This window comes from Octopus bimaculoides, chromosome 4 (genome assembly GCF_001194135.2).
Source record: "Octopus bimaculoides isolate UCB-OBI-ISO-001 chromosome 4, ASM119413v2, whole genome shotgun sequence".
Lineage (NCBI taxonomy): Eukaryota > Metazoa > Mollusca > Cephalopoda > Octopoda > Octopodidae > Octopus > Octopus bimaculoides.
In genome coordinates, this window is record NC_068984.1 from 119,748,451 (window position 1) to 119,770,950 (window position 22,500).

Sequence of the window (22,500 nt, forward strand, 5' to 3'; positions counted from 1 at the left end):
CACACACACACACACACACACACACACACACACACACACTCATGTGCACAGAATGGGCTTCTCTCTATTTCTTTCTATTAAATCCACTCAATGTGATTTGGTTGACCTGCAGCTATGGCAGGAGACACTTGCCCAAGATGCCATGCAGTGGAACTAAATTTGAAACAGGTGGCATGTAAAAAGCACCCACTACACTCTCAGAGGGCATCCTGCCATAGAAACCATACCAAATCAAATTGGAATTTGGTGCAGCCCCCCAGCTTTCCAGTTTTCAGTCAAACCGTACAACCTATGCCAGCACGAAAAACGGATGTTAAATGATGATGATGATGTGGTTGGGAAGCAAACACAGCCATGCTTGTGCTTATTCCGGATATACAGTCTTATTCCTAAGTTACTTGCTAATCCGCAATCTTTGTAAATGTTGCTGCTAAATATTTAACAGGACTGTGAAGCATTGGTTATATTTTTAGAACAGTGGTGCAGCAGAATTTTCTATATATAGCAACATGGTGCAGCAGACATTGTGATGTTTAGAATCTTGGTTATGCTATTGTTCTTTGGTATTGGAGAGGACAACATAACAAACATTGTTACTTTTATTTTTAGCAATCATTCTCTTCCTAATTTAATACAGTTCAACAGACAGACACTTAACAGCAACAGTTACAAAGACTGTGGATTAGTTTGTTACTTTGGAGAATTTATCAAGATTGTTCAATAGCCATTGTGATATTTAGACAATAACTATTACAAAGCAACAGTTATTGTGATCATTTTTGTCATCATTTAACCTTAGGTTGACCTTGATGAAGACAGATCTATGGACTATGGTTTTCCATCCTATTTTTTAATATATTATATCTGGAACTACAACATCCAATGTCCTTTTTTGTATTAAGACAGTAGAGTGTGATTTAAAGGAGATTTCTACTCAAAAGTATTGAGTAATCATTCAGTTTAATGTTTCTTTTTATATATAACTTGACATAAAAACATTTATATCACCACCAACACCACCACCATCATCATCATTTAATGTCCATTTCCTATGCTGGCATAGGTTGGATGGCTTGATAAGAGCTGGCAAACCAGAGGACTGCACTAGGCTCCTGTCTGTTTTGGCATGGTTTTTATGGCTAGACCCTCTTCCTGATGCCATCCACTTCACAGATTGGACTGAGTGCCTTTCCCGTGGCACTAGCACTGATATATAATGGTATTAATCAAACTATCAGATGTTGTTAGACATCACTGGTCACAGTATGCTTTGCATTGTTTTAGCTTTCAAATAATACAACCCTACTGGCTAGGTGAGCAGGCCAACATTCTCCTTGATCAGAAGACTATTCCATCACAGGGTTATCCATTTAGAGCTGAGTGGACTGAGCAACATGAAATAAAGTGTTTTCGTCAAGAACTCAATGTGCTACCCAGTCTGGGAATCAAACCCATAATCTAGCAATCGTGAGTGCAATACCCTAACAACTAGGCCGCTCATTTTCAAATATAATAATCTATATATTATTATATTCAAAACAATCTGATTTGGCCCCAAATGTTTAAATTTTCATAGGCTTCTTACAGAAACCTATATATTGATATGATAATTAGAAGTACTTAATACATGTCATAGAATATAGTATAATTATTTCATTTGACTGAAGCCCTAGAGCTGTTACTCATGAGTTTCTGTGTGCAAGAATGCTTTGCAAGATGGTAGCTATAAGGGTAGGCACCATCTAACAAAAGTGCCATCTAACAAAAGCATTCATGCTTTGTTAGATGACAGCTACCATCAGAGCTGCTGTCTGACAAAGCATTCTTGCATGTGGAAACATGAGTAATGGCTTTATAGTTTCAACTAATGTTTGTTTGTGTGTGTGTATTGTTGTTGTTTAATCCTAGGTAAGCCTGAACTGAGCAGACCAGTGGTGAAAGGCATTTCAACCATAGCCATATCATCCTTATTTTAGGTGTTACATCTCCTAACACTACATTATCTAATGTGTCTTCAGCTTTTCGAAGTGGTAAAGTATAATTTGAAATCTGGCTACTATCTCTAGTAAGTCAAGCAACCATGGAAGGGCTCCTAAGTGACTAGGGTTATAAATCCATACCTAAATGTTGTGTATGGCCCAACTACATTTGTCATCATTTATGAGGTGAATGAACAAATGTTGATGTGTCTTGTTAGAACTGGGATTAAGTGATGGATGATACAAACTGTTTCTGTGAAGCAGAATTTGCTTCTAAGGGGTCATTACTCTGTCTAAAATTGACTAAGCTGTATTTTATTTTTTCTTTTGAACTTCAATTTCCTCTTTTCTTTATTTATGTGAAGATCTAGATATTTTATTAGAATTTCTTGTTTTGTTTTTTTGTATCATTGCTAAAACAAAAGATTGACTGAACTGATCACTTGTTAGACTAAATACCATGCAGTATTTACTTCTACTTCTCAACATGGTGAGATCAAATTCCACTCAGTCAACTTTTCTTTTGATTTTTCTTTTACTTTTTGTTTTGTTTTTATTTTTTTGGCAAATGGTAAAGTAAATTCAGATTCAATTGACTGTTTGTTCTTCCATGTGAGTTCATAAATTCATACCATTCATTATTGTCATTTCTCTTTCCAGTTCTGATCAAGATCATACTGTAGAAGGTGTCATAAAAACTATTGCAAAAGCAATGAAAGGTGACTTTTCACGTGTGAAACGGGAATATGCTGCTGAACTGGTTGAAGAGAATTATGACAAAATAGTTAGCTTGCCAAACGTTTATACCTTGATATTGCTTTATGAAAATAGTGGTAAATAAATTTTTCATTTGATATTTTATCATTATTATACACTGATATTGTCAGACTAGTGTCTCCATCTTGGTTGCTATAGTTACAATATTTCAGCCATTATACACTCTGGTCTTCTTTAAGAGCCTGTCATATTTGGTAATGTTCTCAGAATTTGTGTCCAAGACCTTTATTAAATTCCAAGGTGGTTAGATATAACAAACAAGATGAGGACACAGTGTGAACATATCAGTGTATAATAGGTGCAACACTAGCTGTATGGTTAAGAAGTTTGCTTTACACCCATGTGGTTTCAGGTTCAGTCCTACTGTATTGTACCTTTGACAAATATTTACTGTTATAGCTTCAGGCCAACCAAAGTTTTGTTGTGTGAGTGGAATTGGTTGACAGAAACTGAAAGAAGGTGGTGAGCTGGCAGAAGTGTTAGTACGCCCAGGCAAAATGCTTAGCGGTATTTCGTCTGCTGTTACGTTCTGAGTTCAAATTCCGCCAAGGTTGACTTTGCCTTTCATCCTTTCCGGGTTAATAAATTAAGTACCAGTTACACACTGGGGTCGATGTAATCGACTTAATCCCTTTGTCTGTCCTTGCTTGTCCCCCTCTATGTTTAGCCCCTTGTGGGCAATAAAGAAATAAGAAACTGAAGGAAGCCTATTACATATATACATACATACACGTGTGTGTGTGTGTGTGTGTGTATCATTTAATGTCTGTTTTTCATGCTGGTACAGGTTGGACAATATATATATATATATATGTATATCTTGGAGTGGTTGGCATTAGGAAGGGCATCCAGCTGTAGAAACCATACCAAAAAAAGAGTGGAACCTGGTGCAGCTCTCCAGCTTACCAGTTTTCAGTCAAACCGTCCAACCCATGCCAGCATGGAAAACGGATATTAAACGATGATGATGATTATATATATATATATGAGAGAGAGAGAGAGAGAGAGAGAGAGAGAGAGAGGTGTTTGTGTGTGTGTGCACATGTGTGTCTGCACTTGTTTGCATCTTTGAAAGTTATTTGTTTTGTGCCTTTGAAGATATGTCATAATTGCTCCTTTAGTTGAAACTCAGGTTGGGGTTAATGATATGAAGGGCATCTGGTTGTAAAACAATGCCTCAATGTTACAAGAATTTAACCAAGTAAAACAAATGAATGAATAATACTGATAAATTCTTCATCTTGAAAACTCAGAGAAAATTTGATATTTTATCATCAGATTAAGAAAATAACAAAGTACTTCTGTAAGTAAGTTGTAGAGTGAAATAAGGGTATTGATATTTCAATCAAAGCCATTTCTCTTCAGAGTAAAATTAAAATGTTTCAGATCATGAAATTTGCAGCAATATGATGCAACATCTAAAAAAAATGTTTGACACAAACTTTTATAGATGTCTACATCTTCAAAAACTTAACAGACTGTTAGGCAATGATTTTCAGTGATTCAGATTTGGGATAATCTTCAGTGGATGTTCTTCCTAATTTGAGATACTTGTACTTATGGGATCTTGTGGCTCACTCAAGCAATTCTACCCATATGTCTGTAGCCACATCAGAAAAATCTTCATAAAAGTTTTCTTTTTCCCAAATTGAAATGAAATTTCATGCAAACAAGTTACTCTGTCAAATCTTTCATTGTTCAGCTTATGACAAAAGATCAGCAGTGACACCATGGATTTTTAGGTGACACACGGTGAACTGAAAAAAACCTCCCTGTGGTATCCTGTTATAAAGAGCTTGTCTATAAACATTTACTTAAAACTAAACTTAATATATATATGTCAGTTATCACTCCAACAGCAGGATTATTTAAGAAATTAAAATTGTGATATGCCAAGTTAAAATAGTTCATTATCTTTGGCCTATAGCATTTTCTTTCTCAGCTATTTTATGAATTGTTTTGTTTTGTGAAGAATCCACAAATAAATTGAAGAATAACCAAGAATAGCTATGCTACCATATTGAATTTTCAAACAAACAATGAAATCTCTACATAGTTGTTGGATCTGCTTTATATAAATACCTAATTTTACTCTTATCACACCCTATCACCTTAAGGAAAAGGGGGCATTAGGTAATGCAGTCCTGGATACATTAGGACTACATTGTAGTGTAAAAAGGTGGGCTGATCACAGCTGAAATGCTCTTGGTCAGAGCTGACCTGGGGTTATGGCATCAAGGGAGTGTATATATTAATGTCTTCTGTTATTACAAAATGTCTAGGGATATTAATATTTCATAATAAATTTGCATGGCGAGCTGGCAGAATCATTAGCACGCCAGGCAAAATGATGAGCAGCATTTTGTCTGTCTTTACATTCTGAGTTCAAATTCCACTGAGGTTGACTTTGCCTTTCATCTTTTTGGTGTCAATAAAACAAGTACCAGTTCAACACTGGGGTTGATGTAATTGACTTATTCCATCCCCCAAATTGCTAGCCTTGTGCCAAAATTTGAAACTAATATTTCATAACAAATTAATGAGTCTGTAATTGGTTTCAGAGGCTAAAGAACATCTTTCAGTCTTCGAGAAAATTGCTGCCAGTTTCCGGAATGATTTTAATGTAAGTTTCATTTATTTATTTTTCGTTCTTCCAGCTTGTCATCTCTGTTGCACATTGGAGCTGATTCTTATATCCAAATTGGGGGAGCCTTCTAATGACATAGATGCTATATTTCTTTCGTTTCCCTTAGTAATGTTAAAAAGTTCAGTAGAAAGGGAGAATTTATGGATCACTAATAAAACTTTTTGCAAGTATTTTGAAAATATCTCATGGAGTGATGACTGTTTCCTGCATAGTTACAAGCTGCCCTTTGCAAGGCATAACACCTGTTCAACCACCCTGTGAGGAACACAGCAAAGTCATGAGACTGCAGTATGGTGGATTGTGAAGAGGCAACAGAAGAACTCACTTGAGTCAACTGTGCTTCTTACATTGATGCTGATTAGAGGAATCCTTGTCAGGATCACCAAGCTCTATCAAGGGAGTTACTGCAACGCATCTGTAGGCGCAGCATCCAAGTTGCTTAATCAACTAATGAAAGATTTGCTGTGACTCAAGCTCCTGATTCAAATTGGATGGCAACAGAGAGACATGGAATTGCATGCAAGTAGCATAACCAAATGATGAACATCAGTAGTACCCAAAATAAGCATTTAGTTTTATCCCAGTCTTTACAGCAAAAATCTATATATTGAACTGAACACATATTCATTGAGAAGAAAATTCATTCACCCAAGAAACAATACTGATTACAGTCTATGTAATGAGTTTGATGAATCTGTAATCATAAACCATTTTATTACTTGACATTAGATTTCCTCATAAACATACCCAAATTACTTGAATCTCATGGTTAAAATTACCCCTTAGAGACCTGTAATTTGGAAACATGAAATCTTGATTGGTCTGTGTGAAGTCTTTGTTTATTTCTATTATGTTCTTAGAGATGTTTATATATGTTTACACCTTCTTTTCAAAAGTAATTGAAACTCAGCACCATACGACAGTGAAAATGGGCTGTGACAGCTGAGGACATATGTAGGGTGTAAAGTTGGGCATAAGAGGCATTGGATGTAGTGTGAAAGGGAGATGATTGTCCTGGTATGGTCATGTGATGCACATGGACAAGGACAGCTGTGTAAAGAAGTGCTCATTTCTAACTGTTGAGAGAACCTGTGGTAGAGGTAGACCCAGGAAGACATGGGAGGAGGTGGTGAAGCATGATCCTTGAACTTTGGGTCTCACAGAGGCAAAGACTAGTGACAGAGACCTTTGGTGATATGCAGTGTTTGAGAAAACCTGTTAAGCCAAGTGAAATTATTGTCATGGCCAATGCTGGTGTCATGTAAGAGGCATGTAAAAAAAGCACCTTTTCAGTGTTGGGCCTCACAGAGGCAAAGTGGCCGATGCTGGTGGCATACGAAAAACTCCTTTTGAGTGTTAGGCCTCATGGAGGCAATGATGAATGACTGAGACCTTAGCATTATGTTATGCTTGAGAAGAAGACCTATCAAGCCAAGTAAAATTGCAGTCGTGGCAGATACTGGTGTCACACAAATGACATGTAAAAGCATTCATTACACTCTTGTAGTGGTTGACGTTAGGAAGGGCATCCAGCTGTAGAAACCATGACAAATCAGATTGGAGTCTGGTACAGCCTCCCAGCTTGCCAGCCCTGGTCAAACCGTCCAACCCATGTCAACATGGACAATGGGTGTTAAATGATCCTCCCCTCCTCCAACCCTCCTCAAGGCGTTGAGCTGGCAGAATCGTTAGCACACCGGGTAAAATGTTTAGCTGTATTTCGTCCATCTTTACATTCTGAGTTCAAATTCCGCCAAGGTCGACTTTGCCTTTCACCCTTTTAGCGTCAATAGATTAAGAACCAGTCAAGTACTGGGATCGATGTGATCGACTTACCTCCTCCCCACAAATTTCAGGCCTTGTGTGTATAGTAGAAAGGATTATTATTATTATATATATATATATATATATAAGATATATTACAGACATTAAAAGATAGCATTACGTTTTTAAAATTTTGTCAGCGTGGCATCTGTTCAAGGGAATTAACTCTATTTATATAATGGGAGTTGTCTACCGTTGATCTCTTTTTACGATATCTGTATTGTTAGCTCTGTCTTGCTGCAGTTTTATGGTTTCATTCATCTGTGTATGTGCGCGCGCTCTTGTAGATTTCCGCCGCTGCTTAAATTAATTTTCAAATATTATCCGTCTTTTAGTTTACATTACCTTATTTATTAATTTTATTTATTGCTTAGCACCAAATTATCTCTAGTTTAACGTAACCAATGGTCAATGACATTCCAAACTTGACTTTTTTTATTCTATTCTTTTACTCTTTTACTTGTTTCAGTCATTTGACTGCGGCCATGCTGGAGCACCGCCTTAAAGGGTTTATAGTCGAAGAAACCGACTCCAGAACTTATTCTTTGCAAGCCTAGTACTTATTCTATTGGTCTGTTTTGCCGAACTGCTAAGTTACTGGGATGTAAACACACCAACATCGGTTGTCAAACGATGGTGGGGAACAAACACAGACACAAAGACACACACACATAGATACATATATATATATATATATATATATATATATATATATATATATATATATATATATATATATATATATATACACAACGGGCTTCTTTCAGTCTTTGTTTCCCAAATCCACTCACAAAGCTTTGGTTGGCCTGTGGCTATAGTAGAAGACACTTGCCCAAGGTTTCATGCAGTAGGACTGAACCCAGACCCATGTGGTTGGGAAGCAAGCTTCTTCCCGTTCCCTTTATACCTAGGATTTCATTATCAAATGTGGTATTTTTTCTTTATTAGAGAGTAGGATGTATGAAGAAGGAGATTTAGCTGCTATTTCTACCAGATTGAGCAACTGCATAGAGGCTTCCCTTGTCAAGTTGATTTTCCCCTGTGTATGTGTGTATGTGTGTGTGTAGCTTATGTGAATTTTAATTTCATCTCCATAATGTAAGATTGATATTTGAGATAGTTGTGGGGGTGTTGGGAGTTGTGGGTGGGGGGCAATATCAAGTGAAAGGCGACCAAAAAAAAAAGTAAAAGAAAGTTGTCTGTTGTGAATTACAATTACGAGTTGTTCATTAACTTCTGTCTATTGTACCTGATAAAAGGCAGTTGTTGCAGCTGAGTAACATTCCATTGCATATGATGCAGTGTAAAATTTCACTGCATTTGATGCAGAGAATAATACTGCAGTTGCACATATATGAACATGTCTTTGTTTTCCTTGTGTTAAGATTCTTTCTTTTTTTATCTTTTTCTTTTTTTTTTATTTGCAACAAACTTATTCTTTTCTATTAGGCAATGATTGGATAGAGCTAATGATAAAAAAGAATTACTTAGAACAAAAAACAGAAAAAAAAGAATTTAGTTTAAGTTCTTGTATAATAGGCACAGATTACTTCTCAACCACATGGATCTGGGTTCATTCCCACTGTGTGGCATCTTGGTCAAGTGTCTTCTACTATAGCATCAGGTCAACCAAAGCCTTGTAAGTGGATTTGGCAGATGGAAACTGAAAGAAGCTCGTCAGATATATATATATATTCAATTTTTTCTCTCCGTGTTTTTCTCCTTGTTTTCTCCTTGTTTTTCTCCTTGTTTTCTCCGTATTCTTTCTGTTGAAGAGCGTAGCTCAAAACGTTAAAGACTTTCTGTATTCCCGAGCGTCAAACTAATACATCCTTTTGTTGTTTACACCACCTGTCCTCGTCTGTTGTTTTTTTTTCGTACATTCTCCCATATATATATATATATATATATATATATATATATAGGGTGGGCCAAAAATCATGCACAAATTAAGTTCAATATGCTCTGAAAATATCAAAGACACGTTTCAATTTTTCTAAAATTGAATGAAATAAATAAAATAATGATGTATACACATGTACTTGTATAAGATGAACAACATAATAATAATGATAATAATAATCCTTTCTGTTGCAGGCTCAATGCCTGAAATTTTTGGGGAGGAGACTAGTTGATTACATCAACCCCAGTGTTTCAGTGGTCCTTAATTTGTAGACCCTAAAAGGATGAAAGGCAAAGTCGACCTCAGCAGAATTCAAACTCAGAATGTAGTGATGGGTGAAATACTGCCAAACATTTCATCCAGTTTGCTGCTAATGACTCTGCCAGCTTGCTGCCTTAATGATAATGATAATAATAATAATAATAATAATAATAATAATAATAATAATAATAATAATAATGTAATGTAAATAAAATGTCAAATGTTTTGATGTGTGACTTTTGGCCCAGCCTATATATATTTATTTATAGAGGTGTGTTTGTGTGTTTGCATTTGTTCTCTACCACCACTTGATAACTTGTGTTGGTTTGTTTACACCCCCATAACTTAGTGGTTCGGGATGTGAGACCAAATAGAATAAGTACCAGGCTTAAAAGTATAAGTACTGGGGTCAATTCATTCAATTAAAACCCTTCAAGGTGGTGCCCCAGTATGACTGTAGTCCTATGACAAACAAGTGAAAAAACAAATGATAAAAGATAAATTTATGGACTGGTCTTCTGCGTTGGAAACTGCGTTTGAATAGATTTGAATTTCAGTAAATAAACAACAGAATTTATAAAACTCCTTCAACCTACATCCATTGTGTGCTGAGAACCAAATATTCAAGACAGGCACACTTTTGATAGAATACTACAGTATTTCTAGCTATTTCGTATTTTCCATCCCTCTTTAAACATCTACTAATATTGTTTTTACAACATTCAATGTTTGCTTTATCTTTTTATCTCATATTTTTTACTTGTTTCAATCATTAGACTGTGGCCATGTTGGGGCACTGCCTTGAAGAATTTTAGTCAGACAAATCGACCCCAGTACCATTTTTTCTTTAAAACCTGGTACTTATTTTATTGGCCTCTTTTGCTGAACTGCTAAGTTACAGGGATGTAAGCAGTGGTGGGAAACAAACACAAACACACACATACAAATATATATATATATATGGGCTTATTTCAGTTTCCATCTACTAAATCCACTTACAAGGCTTTGGTTGGCCTGAGGCTATAGTAGAAGACACTTGCCCAAGGTACCATGCAGTGAGACTGAACCCGGAACCATTGTGCCTTTATAGAGTGATATTCAAATTTGTTTTATAATGTTAAGTAAACCTACTTCTTTGCACACTGTACACAAATCTGCATATATTTAACATTTTCTCAGCTAAGCTAGTTGCAGTCTTATTTTATTGAAATGTTTTTTTTCCTGCACTTCGTATATTCATACTAATGTTTGTATTGAGAAAGATATATGATCTGTAGTAGTAGTATCATCATTGTTTTAATGTCTACTTTTCCATGCTTGCATTGGTCAGACAGAATTTGTTGAGGCAGATTTTCTATGGCCAGATGCCCTTCCTGTCACAAACCCTCACCTGTTACCATGGAAGGTAATATTTCTCTATGGCCAGACATGTTTTCACAGAAGGCTGGTTGTGAACACTTATATGATGGTGACACTTGTTCACTGCCATCACTCAATGTCAAAACAAGGAAGCAAATGTCATGCACTCATATATTAATATATATATGGCAGGCTTCTATCAGTTTCCATCTATCAAATCGACTCACAAAAACACTTTCCCAAGTTGCCATGCAGTAAGATTGAACCTGAAACCACGTAATTGGGAAGTGAATTTCTTAACCTCACAATCATGCATACAACTAGCAATGAATATTGAAGTATAACAAGGTTGTGAGCTGTCAGAATTGTTAGCACACCGGGTAAAATGCTTAGAGGTATTTCCTTTGACTTTATGTTCTGAGATAAAATTCCACTGAGGTCAACTTTGCCTTTCATTCTTTTGAAGTTGATTAAATAAGTACCAGTTGAACACTGAGGGTCAATGTAATCGACTTATTCCCTCTCTCAAATTTGCTGGCCTTGTGCCAAAATTTGAAACCAATATTAAAGTATAACACACACATATATATATGCATGTAAGCCATCTAAGAGTTCATAAGTCAGGAAAAAATGCATTTGTATATTGTCAGTTGAGTGGGCATATTAATTGAAATGTACAGTATTATATATTCATTATGTCTGATCTCTAGAGAGTAGTTACCATATTTCATTCCATAAGAGCTACCTCTGATGAGCACAGGGTTACATAATCAAGTTGTTAACTAACACTCTGTTGAACCTCTAGTGCGAAACTGATTGGTAAGATCAGCCATAATGCATATATAATACTGTACACTTTGATTAATATATATATATATATACAAACTGCAATAATGAGATATAAATAACAGTCTCTCATAATATTAGAGGTTCAATAAACCTTCTTTATTTTAACTGATCATGATTTTGCTTGAATAACACATAGAACTGCTAATCTAGTGATGGTATGTATATTCAGCAATCAGATTGGAAATGTTAATCGAACACTATTTTTCTGTGCTCTGAAAAGTGGGATTCCTCTCTGATAAAGGGACACATCTGAAATATTGTTTTCCACTTTTTGTGTTATACCAATATGCAATTCTCATAATTTGTATTCCCTATTTTCTTTTGATCATTTTGGCAAATACCTTTCATGAATGCATTGGTTAAATGGGAGAAGTGTTTGCAAAACCTTTGCACGGAAAATACAACTCTTGATATTCTAAAATATAGCTTCGTTTATTTCTGTTCTAAATGTGACAGCATTCATTCAGACATGGCTGTTTGTCAGTAGATGATGTAAGACAGTTATACTTATCTGATACCAATGTTGTGTGTTCACCAATGTTAGGTTACTAGACACATTTAAACTATGCAAATGACTTTAATAGTAAGAGACTTTCATAGCTTAACATAAGCATTATAGAAAACAGATAACCTTGATGAACAAATACATTTCTTTCAGTTTTATAACCATCATTCTATGTTATATTCAAGGTGAATATTTCTGAAAGAAAGAAATTGAAATAGTTGCATGAGCACCTCTTCATCATATATATTTGCTTGCAATTCGTCAGTGTCTCACTTATTTTCCTTTCCCTCTTTTCATCATTCACTACGTAATAATTCTCCAAGCCTTCATTTTTGACTCCATTGCTGTGTGTGTGTGTGTGTGTGTGTGTGTGTGATGAAGTGATTTGATATATCAAACTCTTGTCAGGTCACTGGTAACCACTGTGCTTACTCTTTACCCTGAACACTTTAATAAAGTGAGCTTTATTAAAGTGTTCAGGTTGGCTGTTCTTACAGTGAATACCAGTCCTACCCTTGTATCTTTCCTCTCTCTCTCTTATTATCAATTCTCTTTTCTGATTTCCATTTAGGTGAGATGTGGTTTATAACAACTGCATTCCATCTAGCAAAAATGAATGAAAGAAAAAGTAATTTTGTCTGATAGGCGTTTTTACTCAGTTTAATAATGACTCTGGTATTAATGTTTTCATATACTGGTTAGAACAGTTGGGTATATGATCTCAAAAGCACTATCAAATCCGATATGCAATGCAGAAAAATTTGAAGTGTCTGTTATGATGACTCTTAGCCATCATTAAACAATAACACTACTTATTTTAGCTAATTAATCTCAGAATGGTTAGTTAAAAAGCAAGAAGAATTGGGCAAGTAGTAGAGATATTGTTGTGCAGGTAACTTGATGTATGTCGAGAGTAGGAATGAAGTAGAAAGGTGAATTGACCATACTGAAGTTGTGTAAAGATAATTGTTATTGTATTGGTTTGGTAGCTATTCTGAGAGTATAGACATACTGTTAACGGAGGAATAGACACTTAATGTGGTTTGGTTGAATAATAGAATATTGACTGTTGCTAGAGAACGGAAGATTAAGAAGAAGTCATAGTGAAAGTTAACTGTAAATGATAGAGTTACTTTTTTAACCATTGTATGGAATTACAATGTTCGTAATAGGAAAAACCAGGAAGGAAGGATGTATTGGTGTTTGGAAGCCATTGTCATGGTATAATAAATGAAGTTAGCTTTAGGGATTCCTTGATATGGGTGACTTACTATCTATAATACAAGCTTCATAAAGCTAGCTTACTTATAGTAGGATTGAGATATAGATTGATTTTGCTTATAGAGATAAGATGGAAAAGAAGAGAACTAATGGTTAAAAAACAAAACAAAATGATGAATGCCTGTTCCTAAAGGGCATCGATTGTAATATTGCTATAATATAGTAAAGAATATACCAAGAGCTTTTTTTTTAGCCAGCATTATGTATTATAATGATTATAAACCATTCGTCTGTACAATATGTCCATGGACACAAAAACAGGGAACAATTGTATGCAAGTTTCAACTCTTATTGAAATCATCATCAGCAACTGTGTACTTTTTTCACCTGTCCATGAACACACTGTTTATAAAACCCACCATAAGGCAGTGAGCTGGCGGAATTGTTAGCGTGCTGAGCAAAATACTTTGTCTGCCTTTATGTTCTGTGTTCAAATTCTGCCGAGGTCAACACTTTTCTAAGCGGGTAGGCTGAACGTTAAAATATAAGTGTGTTAGCGTCATTTCATTGCTATAATAAATTATAGACCATATCTATAGATTTTTTTAGCCAACAGTGCTTGTTCTTACTGTTATAAACAAGTCATCTGTACAATATATCTGTGAACAGAAAAAGGGGGCATAATTGTATGCATGTTTCAATTCTTATTGGAACCATCATCAGCTACTGTGAACTTTCTTTTGTCCTACTTTAGGAGTGTGTTCCAATTAGTATTAGGGGCCAAAGTAAACCAGATAGATCAATTTGCATATTAAGCACTTTTCTAGACAGCTAGCTCAAACATTAAATTACTGTAAGCTACTGATCTCTCTTTGTGGATGGAACAGCCAAATAGTGAGCTTCATCTCATTTCTATCTTTTTATCTTTTTACTTGTTTCAGTCATTGAACTGAAATAAACTCGTGTGTGTGTGTGTGTGTGTGTGTCCTTGTCTTGACATTGTGTAATAATCATGAATGAGCAACACAGTTATGTAAGTGTTAAGCTCTGATGCCAATTTCCCATAACATAACAAGCCTTTAGGAAGTTAAACCTTGCTTGGAAACAAGTAAAGGGTTGGTGATAGGAAGGGCACCTGGCTGTACTAAAATGCCTCTATTACATAGAGATAAACCATGCTAGCATAAAAATGAATGAATGACTACATTTGTGTGTGTATATATATATATATATATATATATATATATATATATATATATATATATATATATATATATATATACATATATATATATATATATATACATATATAAAATGTATTTGTTCATTGTTTTGGTTTATTTGTTGCTTGAGAGAATTACCACCATCTGTGATCCTCTCAAGCAAGATGAGAATGTTAAATGTAAAATGCAAGGCATAGAAGACATAAAATAAAGAAAAAAATCATATGGTTAGAAATTATTATTTTTTTATATTTTCAGCTGTTATTTCATGGTATCATTTTGTCCTCGCCGTCGCCACCGCCATCACCATTGTCGTCGTCGTCGTCCTCCTCCTCCTCCTCCTCCTATTCCTCCATTTCTTCCCCCTCTTTTTCTTCCTTCTCCTCCTCCATTTCTTCCTTCTCCTCCTCCACTTCTTCTTCCTTCTCCTCCTCCTTTCCTCCTTTGACTTAGAGTTTTCCAGTGACATCTATTTCACTTAACTAAAAGAGTTTTCTTTTTTGTTTCAAAAAATGTTTTTTTTTTCTTGGGTGTTTTACTTTGTTGTATATTGTAAATAAATGCTTTTTTATTTTATTTTATTTTTTTAATTTATTTTCTTTTGCAATACCTTTCCATCATTTTCCATAAAACAGTTAGGATGTAGTTTCGATAAAGTAGCACAGATAACAACTCAAGGTCTTTCATATTTCCTGAGCTACTGAAAAGAGTGGAAAGCTTAAAACTGCTTGTCAAATTGTTTAACCCCCCCCACCCCTCCAAAAAGCAAATAGGTACAAACATGGCTGTCTAGTTAAGAAGTTTGATTTGCAACCACATGATTTAGGTTTAGTCCCACTGTGCAGAACCTTGAACAGGTATCTTCCACTATAGTCTTAGGCTGATCAAACCCTTGTGAGTGAGTTTGATGGAAGAAAACTATATGAAAACCTAATGTATATTTTTTTTTTTGTGTGTGTGTGTGTGTCACTATTTAGTTTTATTTCAAGACTTATTGCTGTTGAAGGGTATCTATGTGTGCATGTGAAATATTTATGTATTAATCTATGGAAAATCCTTCCCACATAAGTCTTGACGTTGAGCGAGAAGGGTGGAACAAACCAAACAATGTTTCTGCGGTGTATCCTTTTCCAGGTGCTAGGGCCTGGCATGTAGGAGATGCCATCCTTAAACCCACTCGATGCTAGTGCTTCGTAGTAGGGTAGAGAGCAGCGGCATTGAAGATATCGTAGAGGATAGATTCAAGATCCTCTTGCTTACACCCTTCACTAGGTTCTTGAAAACTACAGGTGGGTGGCAGGAGGCTGTGCTAATATAGGACAGCTTCTCGTTTGGCTTGTGATAGAGTCTGACAAGCTATCCACAAAGCTGTGGCTTTCATGAATAAGAAACCTTTGGTAACTATGACCAGAATTTAACTTTTTGTTTTAAAAAATATATATATATATATATATATATATATTTCCTTATTTATTTAGTGTAAACTATGGTTTACACGATAAATTACCTACCTCTGGATACCTTCTAACAAAGACGGTACCCACACAGGTAATCTTCAGGAGCGCCTTCGGATTTAATTATCCCTTAGTTGCTTGAACACTTCTAGCCTACCATTTGAATGTTTAAACAATCCTAACTTATACCTATATATTTATTTATTTATTTGTGTGCTCTTTCTGTATCTGCTTGTCGCCCACTGCTACTTGACAACCAGTGTTGGTATTTTTATGTCCCTGTAACTTAGTGCTGAGACAAAAGATATCAATAGAATAAGTGCCAGGCTTTACAGAAAAATACTATGTACTGGGTTGATTTGTTCGACTAAAATTCTTCAAGGCAGTGTCCTAGCATGGTCACATCTTGGGCAAGTGTCTTCTACTATAGCCTTGGGCAGACCAAAGCCTTGTGAGTGGATTTGGTTGACAGAAACTGTAAGAAGCTTGTCGGTATGTATATGTGTGTGTGTGTGTATGTGTGTGTGTGTGTATGTTTGTGTATGTTTGTGTTTGTCCCCCATCACCATTTGACAACCAGTGTTTGTGAGTTTACATCCCCATAACTTAGCAGTACGGCCTGAGAGACCAATAGAATAAGTACTATGCTTGAGAAAATAAGTCCTGGGGTTGACTTGTTCTACTAAAGACCCTTTAAGGCAGTGCTCCAGCATGGCCACAACTAAACGAATAAAAGAATAAAATGATGATGATGATGAGCTCATAGTGCTGGTTATTCATTTATAGCTGAATCGACTGGAGCAACAAGAAGAACACAATGGACCATCTGGTCTGGGAATTGAAACCTTGATCTTGTGATTGTGAGCGCAACACCTTAATCACTAGTCTATGTGCCCTCACTAGTACATTACAGGTCCTTGTTTTATCTCGTATGGAAAGGAGGAACAGTAAAGTGTACACAAGTAGGATTTGAAATCAGAATGTAATGGGACTGACTGAATACCACAAGATATTGGGTGCATAACTTTTCTGTTCCATCATTTTTGCTGAAGATTAAATATTTGCACAAATGGATGGGTTTTCTGAAAGAAAAAAAAACAAAACAAAAAAACAAAACAAAAACGTAATCATTCTATTCCAGTTTGGGAAGCTGTTGTGCATTTTAATGATAACTTAAGAAATATCATTTCAGAGCTTTTACTGTTTCATATAATAATAATAATAATAATGTTTTATATAATGAATGATGATAATATTGTTTCATATAATAATAATAATAATAATAATAATAATAATAATAATGATAATGACAACAGCAACAACAGAAACAAGGATTTGAAATCAATAATTATCAACCTGAAATTTTAATCCCTTTTCCCTTTTCACAATTCCTCTGAATAATGCTTCTGCTATCAGTCTTTTTTTTTTTTTGCTGTTTTCTTTCACCATATTTGAATTACAATTATTATGAGCTGTCTTCTTTTATATAGCAAAGTAAGAAAATAAAACAAAACAAAATCCCCCCAAAACTCACTATGTAAAATCCAAATTATAGAACAGTAGTGTTATCACTTATATAAAAGGTTCTCACATTCCCTTTTCTTTCTGCTTTATTTGGGAAGAATTTTCTTTCTAAAGTGTTTCAATAGATAAATTTAATGAATATAAATTTAAAGGTATGGATTATTGAAAGAAATGGTGGGAGGGAAAATATAATAAAGAAGAAAAGAAATGTCCCACTACCAAACCTTAAAAAAGATGAGTGTGCAGTTTAGAAGCTTGCTGTGCAACCATATGGTTTCAGATTCAGTCCTACTGCACAGAACCTTGGGCAAGTGTGAGGCCAACCAATTCCTTATGAGTGAATTTGGTTGAAGGAAACTGTGGAACCCTGGCCCGGCTTGCTATGTAGAAAAGGGGTTCGGAGAAGCTTCATAAGGTACACCCAGTGCAAGCTATGGACTCATAAGAGGTGCAACAGTATCACTGGAAGACAAACAGAGAAAGTAGTTTTTACATTTGGCAGATGTACAAGTACATTAAACATCAGGAATATACAAAAAATAGACTCCCTCAAATGTCAGTGGGGGGGATCCTTAGAAGTAGTAGATGGTTTTCGTTACTTAGGTGACCAAGTTAGTAGTGGGGGAGGTCATTCTGAATGCATAGCTGCTAGAATAAGAATAGGCTGGGCAAAGTTCAGAGAAATACTACCTCTGTTGGTAACGAAGGGCCTCTCCCTCAGAATGAAAGGCAGATTGTATGATGCCTGTGTATGAACAGCTATGCTACATGGTAGTGAGACATGGACTGTGATTACTGGGAATATGCAAAGGCTTGAAAGAAATGAAGTCAGTAAGCACTGATGGATGGGTAATTCATGCACAACATTGCACAATATATTTTTTATTTCATTTTCGGCTTTTAACATTGCTATCACTGTGTTTTCTAGTGGTCACTGTATTTTGGTATTAACCTTGACAAACCATCTGCATGTCCCAATTTTTTCGATGGCAAATACTCCATTTTGAAGTTGTAATTCAGTAGGATCATTCCCCACTGTTGCAATCTGTTGGCTGTATGTGTGGGGGTACCCTTTTTGATCCATAGTTTGACAATAATGGGTGGTGGTCTACATGCAGGTGTAACCTTCTTCCATGTATAAATTTATGGAATTTTTTTACCGTAAATATGATGGCTAATGCCTCTTTTTTTTTATTTGACTGTAACTTCTCTCAGCTGGCCATAATGAACATGAAGCATGAGCTACTGCTTTCAGGCTACCATCTTCATATTTGTATAAAATCACAGCTCCAATACCACTTTCATTAGCATCTGCTGCCACATCAATTTCTAAATTCAGGTCAAAATGTGATAACAACAATTCTGATGTTAAGATGTTTTTAATTTCTTCAAAAGCTTTTTGGCATTTGTCCAACTAGTCCCGCTTAATGTCTTTTTTAAACAAGTTATTCAGGAGTGCTTTTAAATCATGTAAATTCGGTATGTATACCTGGAAGTAATTTGCAAGCCCCAAAAATGCTTGTAATATCAGGATGTTTGTTGGGGGAGGCATATTTTTTATTGCACTCGCTCTAGACAGGTCTGATCTGTGTCCATTTTCATCAATAATCTGCCCTAGATATTTTATTCTTGACATAAAAAATTCACACTTTTCCTCATTGAACTTAAACCTTTTAAAGACCTTTTTAGTATTCTCAGCTTGTTGACCCCAAGATTCATTTTTTATGTGTATGTCGTCAAGGTAAGCTACAGCAAAATCTGAACTGCAAGTATAATGTCCATAACATGTTGGAAAATGCCAGGTACTACTTTTATATCCATCTGACACAAGCTTTGAATATCTTGTTGCCACTTTTATATACTTGCCTAACATTGGATATATAATTTAACAATGCAAAGGTAAACTCAATGCGTTCACACGATGTACTTTGTGAGGAGTCCAAAACACCTTCTCATCGATCCCTACCAACCTCTTGTCTCACCCAATATGCTTCTCTTTATAAGAGTTTGGCTAGTCCATTCTTCCAATCCCCCAGGGGTGTCAATGACTCTCACCACAACAGAAGGGCATCCAGCCATAGAAACCATGCCAGTTTTTCTAAGCCCTGTAAAAGAACTTGGATGGTTGGGCCTCCAACCAGGCCTTTTGTGATACTCTTAAAGCCATGAACTTTTCAGCACCTTCTTGTATGTATAAATACACACACACACACACACACACACACACACACACACACACACACACACACACACACACACACACACACACACACACTCATGTGTCTGTCTTTGTGTCTATGTTTATCCTGTCCATCACTTGATAATCACTGTTGGTTTGTTTACATCCCTGTAACTTAGCAGTTTGACAAAAGAGACTAACGGAAGAAGTACCAGGATTACAAAAATAAATACTGTGGTCAATTTGTTACTAAAACTCTTCAAAATTGTGCCCAGCGCCAGTCAAAGGTAAAAGGTATCCTACGTGATTCTGTTGTTTTTTGGTCATTTTTTTATGTGAATTAAAAAAGAACCACAGAAGAAGCAAAATATGGTCAATTGGTGATTTAGAACTAACCACTACACTTCTGAGTTGATGTAGAATATTTTATTTACTAGAGTTACCCTAGTTGTAGTAAAACAAATATACTAATAGCTACTTGGTGCTTGGTCCAATATCTTTGAACTTGTATGGATATGAAAAAGCTGGTGTCAAGTCTGTGCAAAAGCGTACAAACCATATTGCTCACATAAAAGAAGGGGGGTAAAAAAAAAACAAACCCCAAAACACCCAGCAGTCGTAGGAAACCCTGGAACACATCAGCATGAAATGTGGACTTGCATAAAAGTTCACAGCAGACTTGTCATCACATTTCTGATATTGCAAATATTCCATTAGCTACCAACTATCATATATATTTTTTTACAAATCTGCACCCTCTCTTACTTTACTTCCCCCCTCCCTCCTCTGCTTTCTTCTCACCTGCTATATATTTCCATCATTTCATGCTTTCCTTATTCGCTATGTGTTACTACTTTTACTCCTTCACCTCTTAGTGTATTTTATTCTCCTTTTGCATGATTTCCTTTTGCTGCCATCAACAATGAGCTGTTTCGATGCAATGCATTTTCAACATCTGTCGGAAAGAAACATGCATACCAATTATTAATTAGTATTATACCTCCGTTGTGAGAAGCCATCAGATATATAAACTGATATATATGCACACACACACACACACACACACACTCACACACGCATGTGTGTGTATGTACATGTCTCTATTTCACTCTCTCTCTATATATATTTGTATATGTGTTTATGTATGTACTATTTATGTGTGTCTATGTACTTACAGATACACACACATATACACTCATACACATGCACTCATATAATAGGCTTATATGCATCTGTACACACACACACACACATACATACATAAATACACATATGCATACATGCATGTGTAACACATACGTGCTTACATACAATAAAAAATAGAATTTCTGTATTAACTTTTTTCCATTCCATCTTGAGTAAGATGGTTATTGCAAGTTTTGATATTTGCATGTTTGGAACAATTGACTTTATTTCTATTATTAAACCCTGGCATTGATGGTTTTATCGGTGTATAAATATACATGGGCATTGCTATGTAGTTTAGATGTTTACTTCCCAACCACATGGTTTCAGGTTCTGTTCCACTTTGTGGCACCTTGAGCAAATGTCTTCTATTATAGCTCTGATCTAATGAAAACCTCGTGAGAGAATTTAAAACAGAAAAAAGAAGTAAAGTTACCTTGTTGAGTCATGCCAACTCATAAGGGATGGTTTCTCAGTTTCCTTGGCATACCTGGTTTCTCAGTTTCTCTACCTGGATAGGATGTCACATGATTACTCATTTTTGCCAGCTAAGTGGACTGGGGCAATGTGAAATGAAGTGTTTTGCTCAAGAACACAATGCATTATCTGGTCCAGGAATTGAAACCACAATCTTATGATCATGAGTCCAACACCCCAACCACTAAGCCATGTACCTCCGCTAAAAAAAAGGTAATGTTACCTTCTTGAATCATACTGACTCATAAGTGCTAGTTTCCTAGTTTTGATGAGGTATATATTCCCCACCTGGACAGCATGTGCCTCTACTGTGAGAGAATTTGGTAGATGGAAACTGAAAGAAACCTGTTATTTGTATGCATGTGTGTACTCTGGTGCATGTGTGCATTTGTGGTTCTACATCTTGACATTGCCTGATAGTTGTAAAACAAGTGTCACTGTCATACACGGGCTTGGCCAGTAGTTAAGATGTTTGCTTCCCAATCACACTGTTTTAGGTTCTGTCCTACTGTGAAGCACCTTGGGCAAGTGTGCTCTATCATAGCTCTAAGCTAGTGAAAGCCTTGGAAACTGAAAGAAGCCTGTTATATGTATATATGTATGTATGTGTGGAGGCGCAATGGCCCAGTAGTTAGGGCAGCAGACTTGCGGTCATAGGATCGTGGTTTCGATTCCCAGACCGAGCATTGTGAGTGTTTATTGAGCAAAAACACCTAAAGCTCCATGATGCTCTGGTAGGTTGTGGTAGTGAACCCTGTACTCTTTCACCGCAACTTTCTCTCACTCTTTCTTCCTGTTTCTGTTGTACCTGTATTTCAAAGGGCCAGCCTTATCACACTCTCTGTCACGCTGAATCTCCCCGAGAACTTCTTTAAGGGTACATGCGTCTGTGGAGTGCTCAGCCATTTGCACGTTAATTTCATGAGCAGGCTGTTCTGTTGATCGGATCAACTGGAACACTCGTCGTCGTAACCGACGGAATGCCATCCATCCATGTATGTATGTGTGTGCTCTGGTGAATGTGTGTGTGTTTGTGGCTCTTCATCTTGACATTATGTGATAGTTGTAAAACAAATATCGCTGTCATATAAGCAGTGTCACTCGTTTCCAATCTTCCACGAAAATACGCCTGG

At 36.0% G+C, this 22,500-nt stretch overlaps 1 protein-coding gene across 1 annotated transcript in view; it reads left to right on the forward strand.

The window, feature by feature from the left end:
* Nucleotides 1–22,500, forward strand: part of LOC106876925 (uncharacterized) — a 243,266-nt gene that overhangs the window by 18,129 nt on the left and 202,637 nt on the right. Inside the window, exons 4-5 of the mRNA XM_014925678.2 lie at nucleotides 2,640–2,812; nucleotides 5,318–5,379. Coding sequence (XP_014781164.1) covers nucleotides 2,640–2,812; nucleotides 5,318–5,379 — 235 coding nt within the window. The remainder of the gene's footprint in view (nucleotides 1–2,639; nucleotides 2,813–5,317; nucleotides 5,380–22,500) is intronic.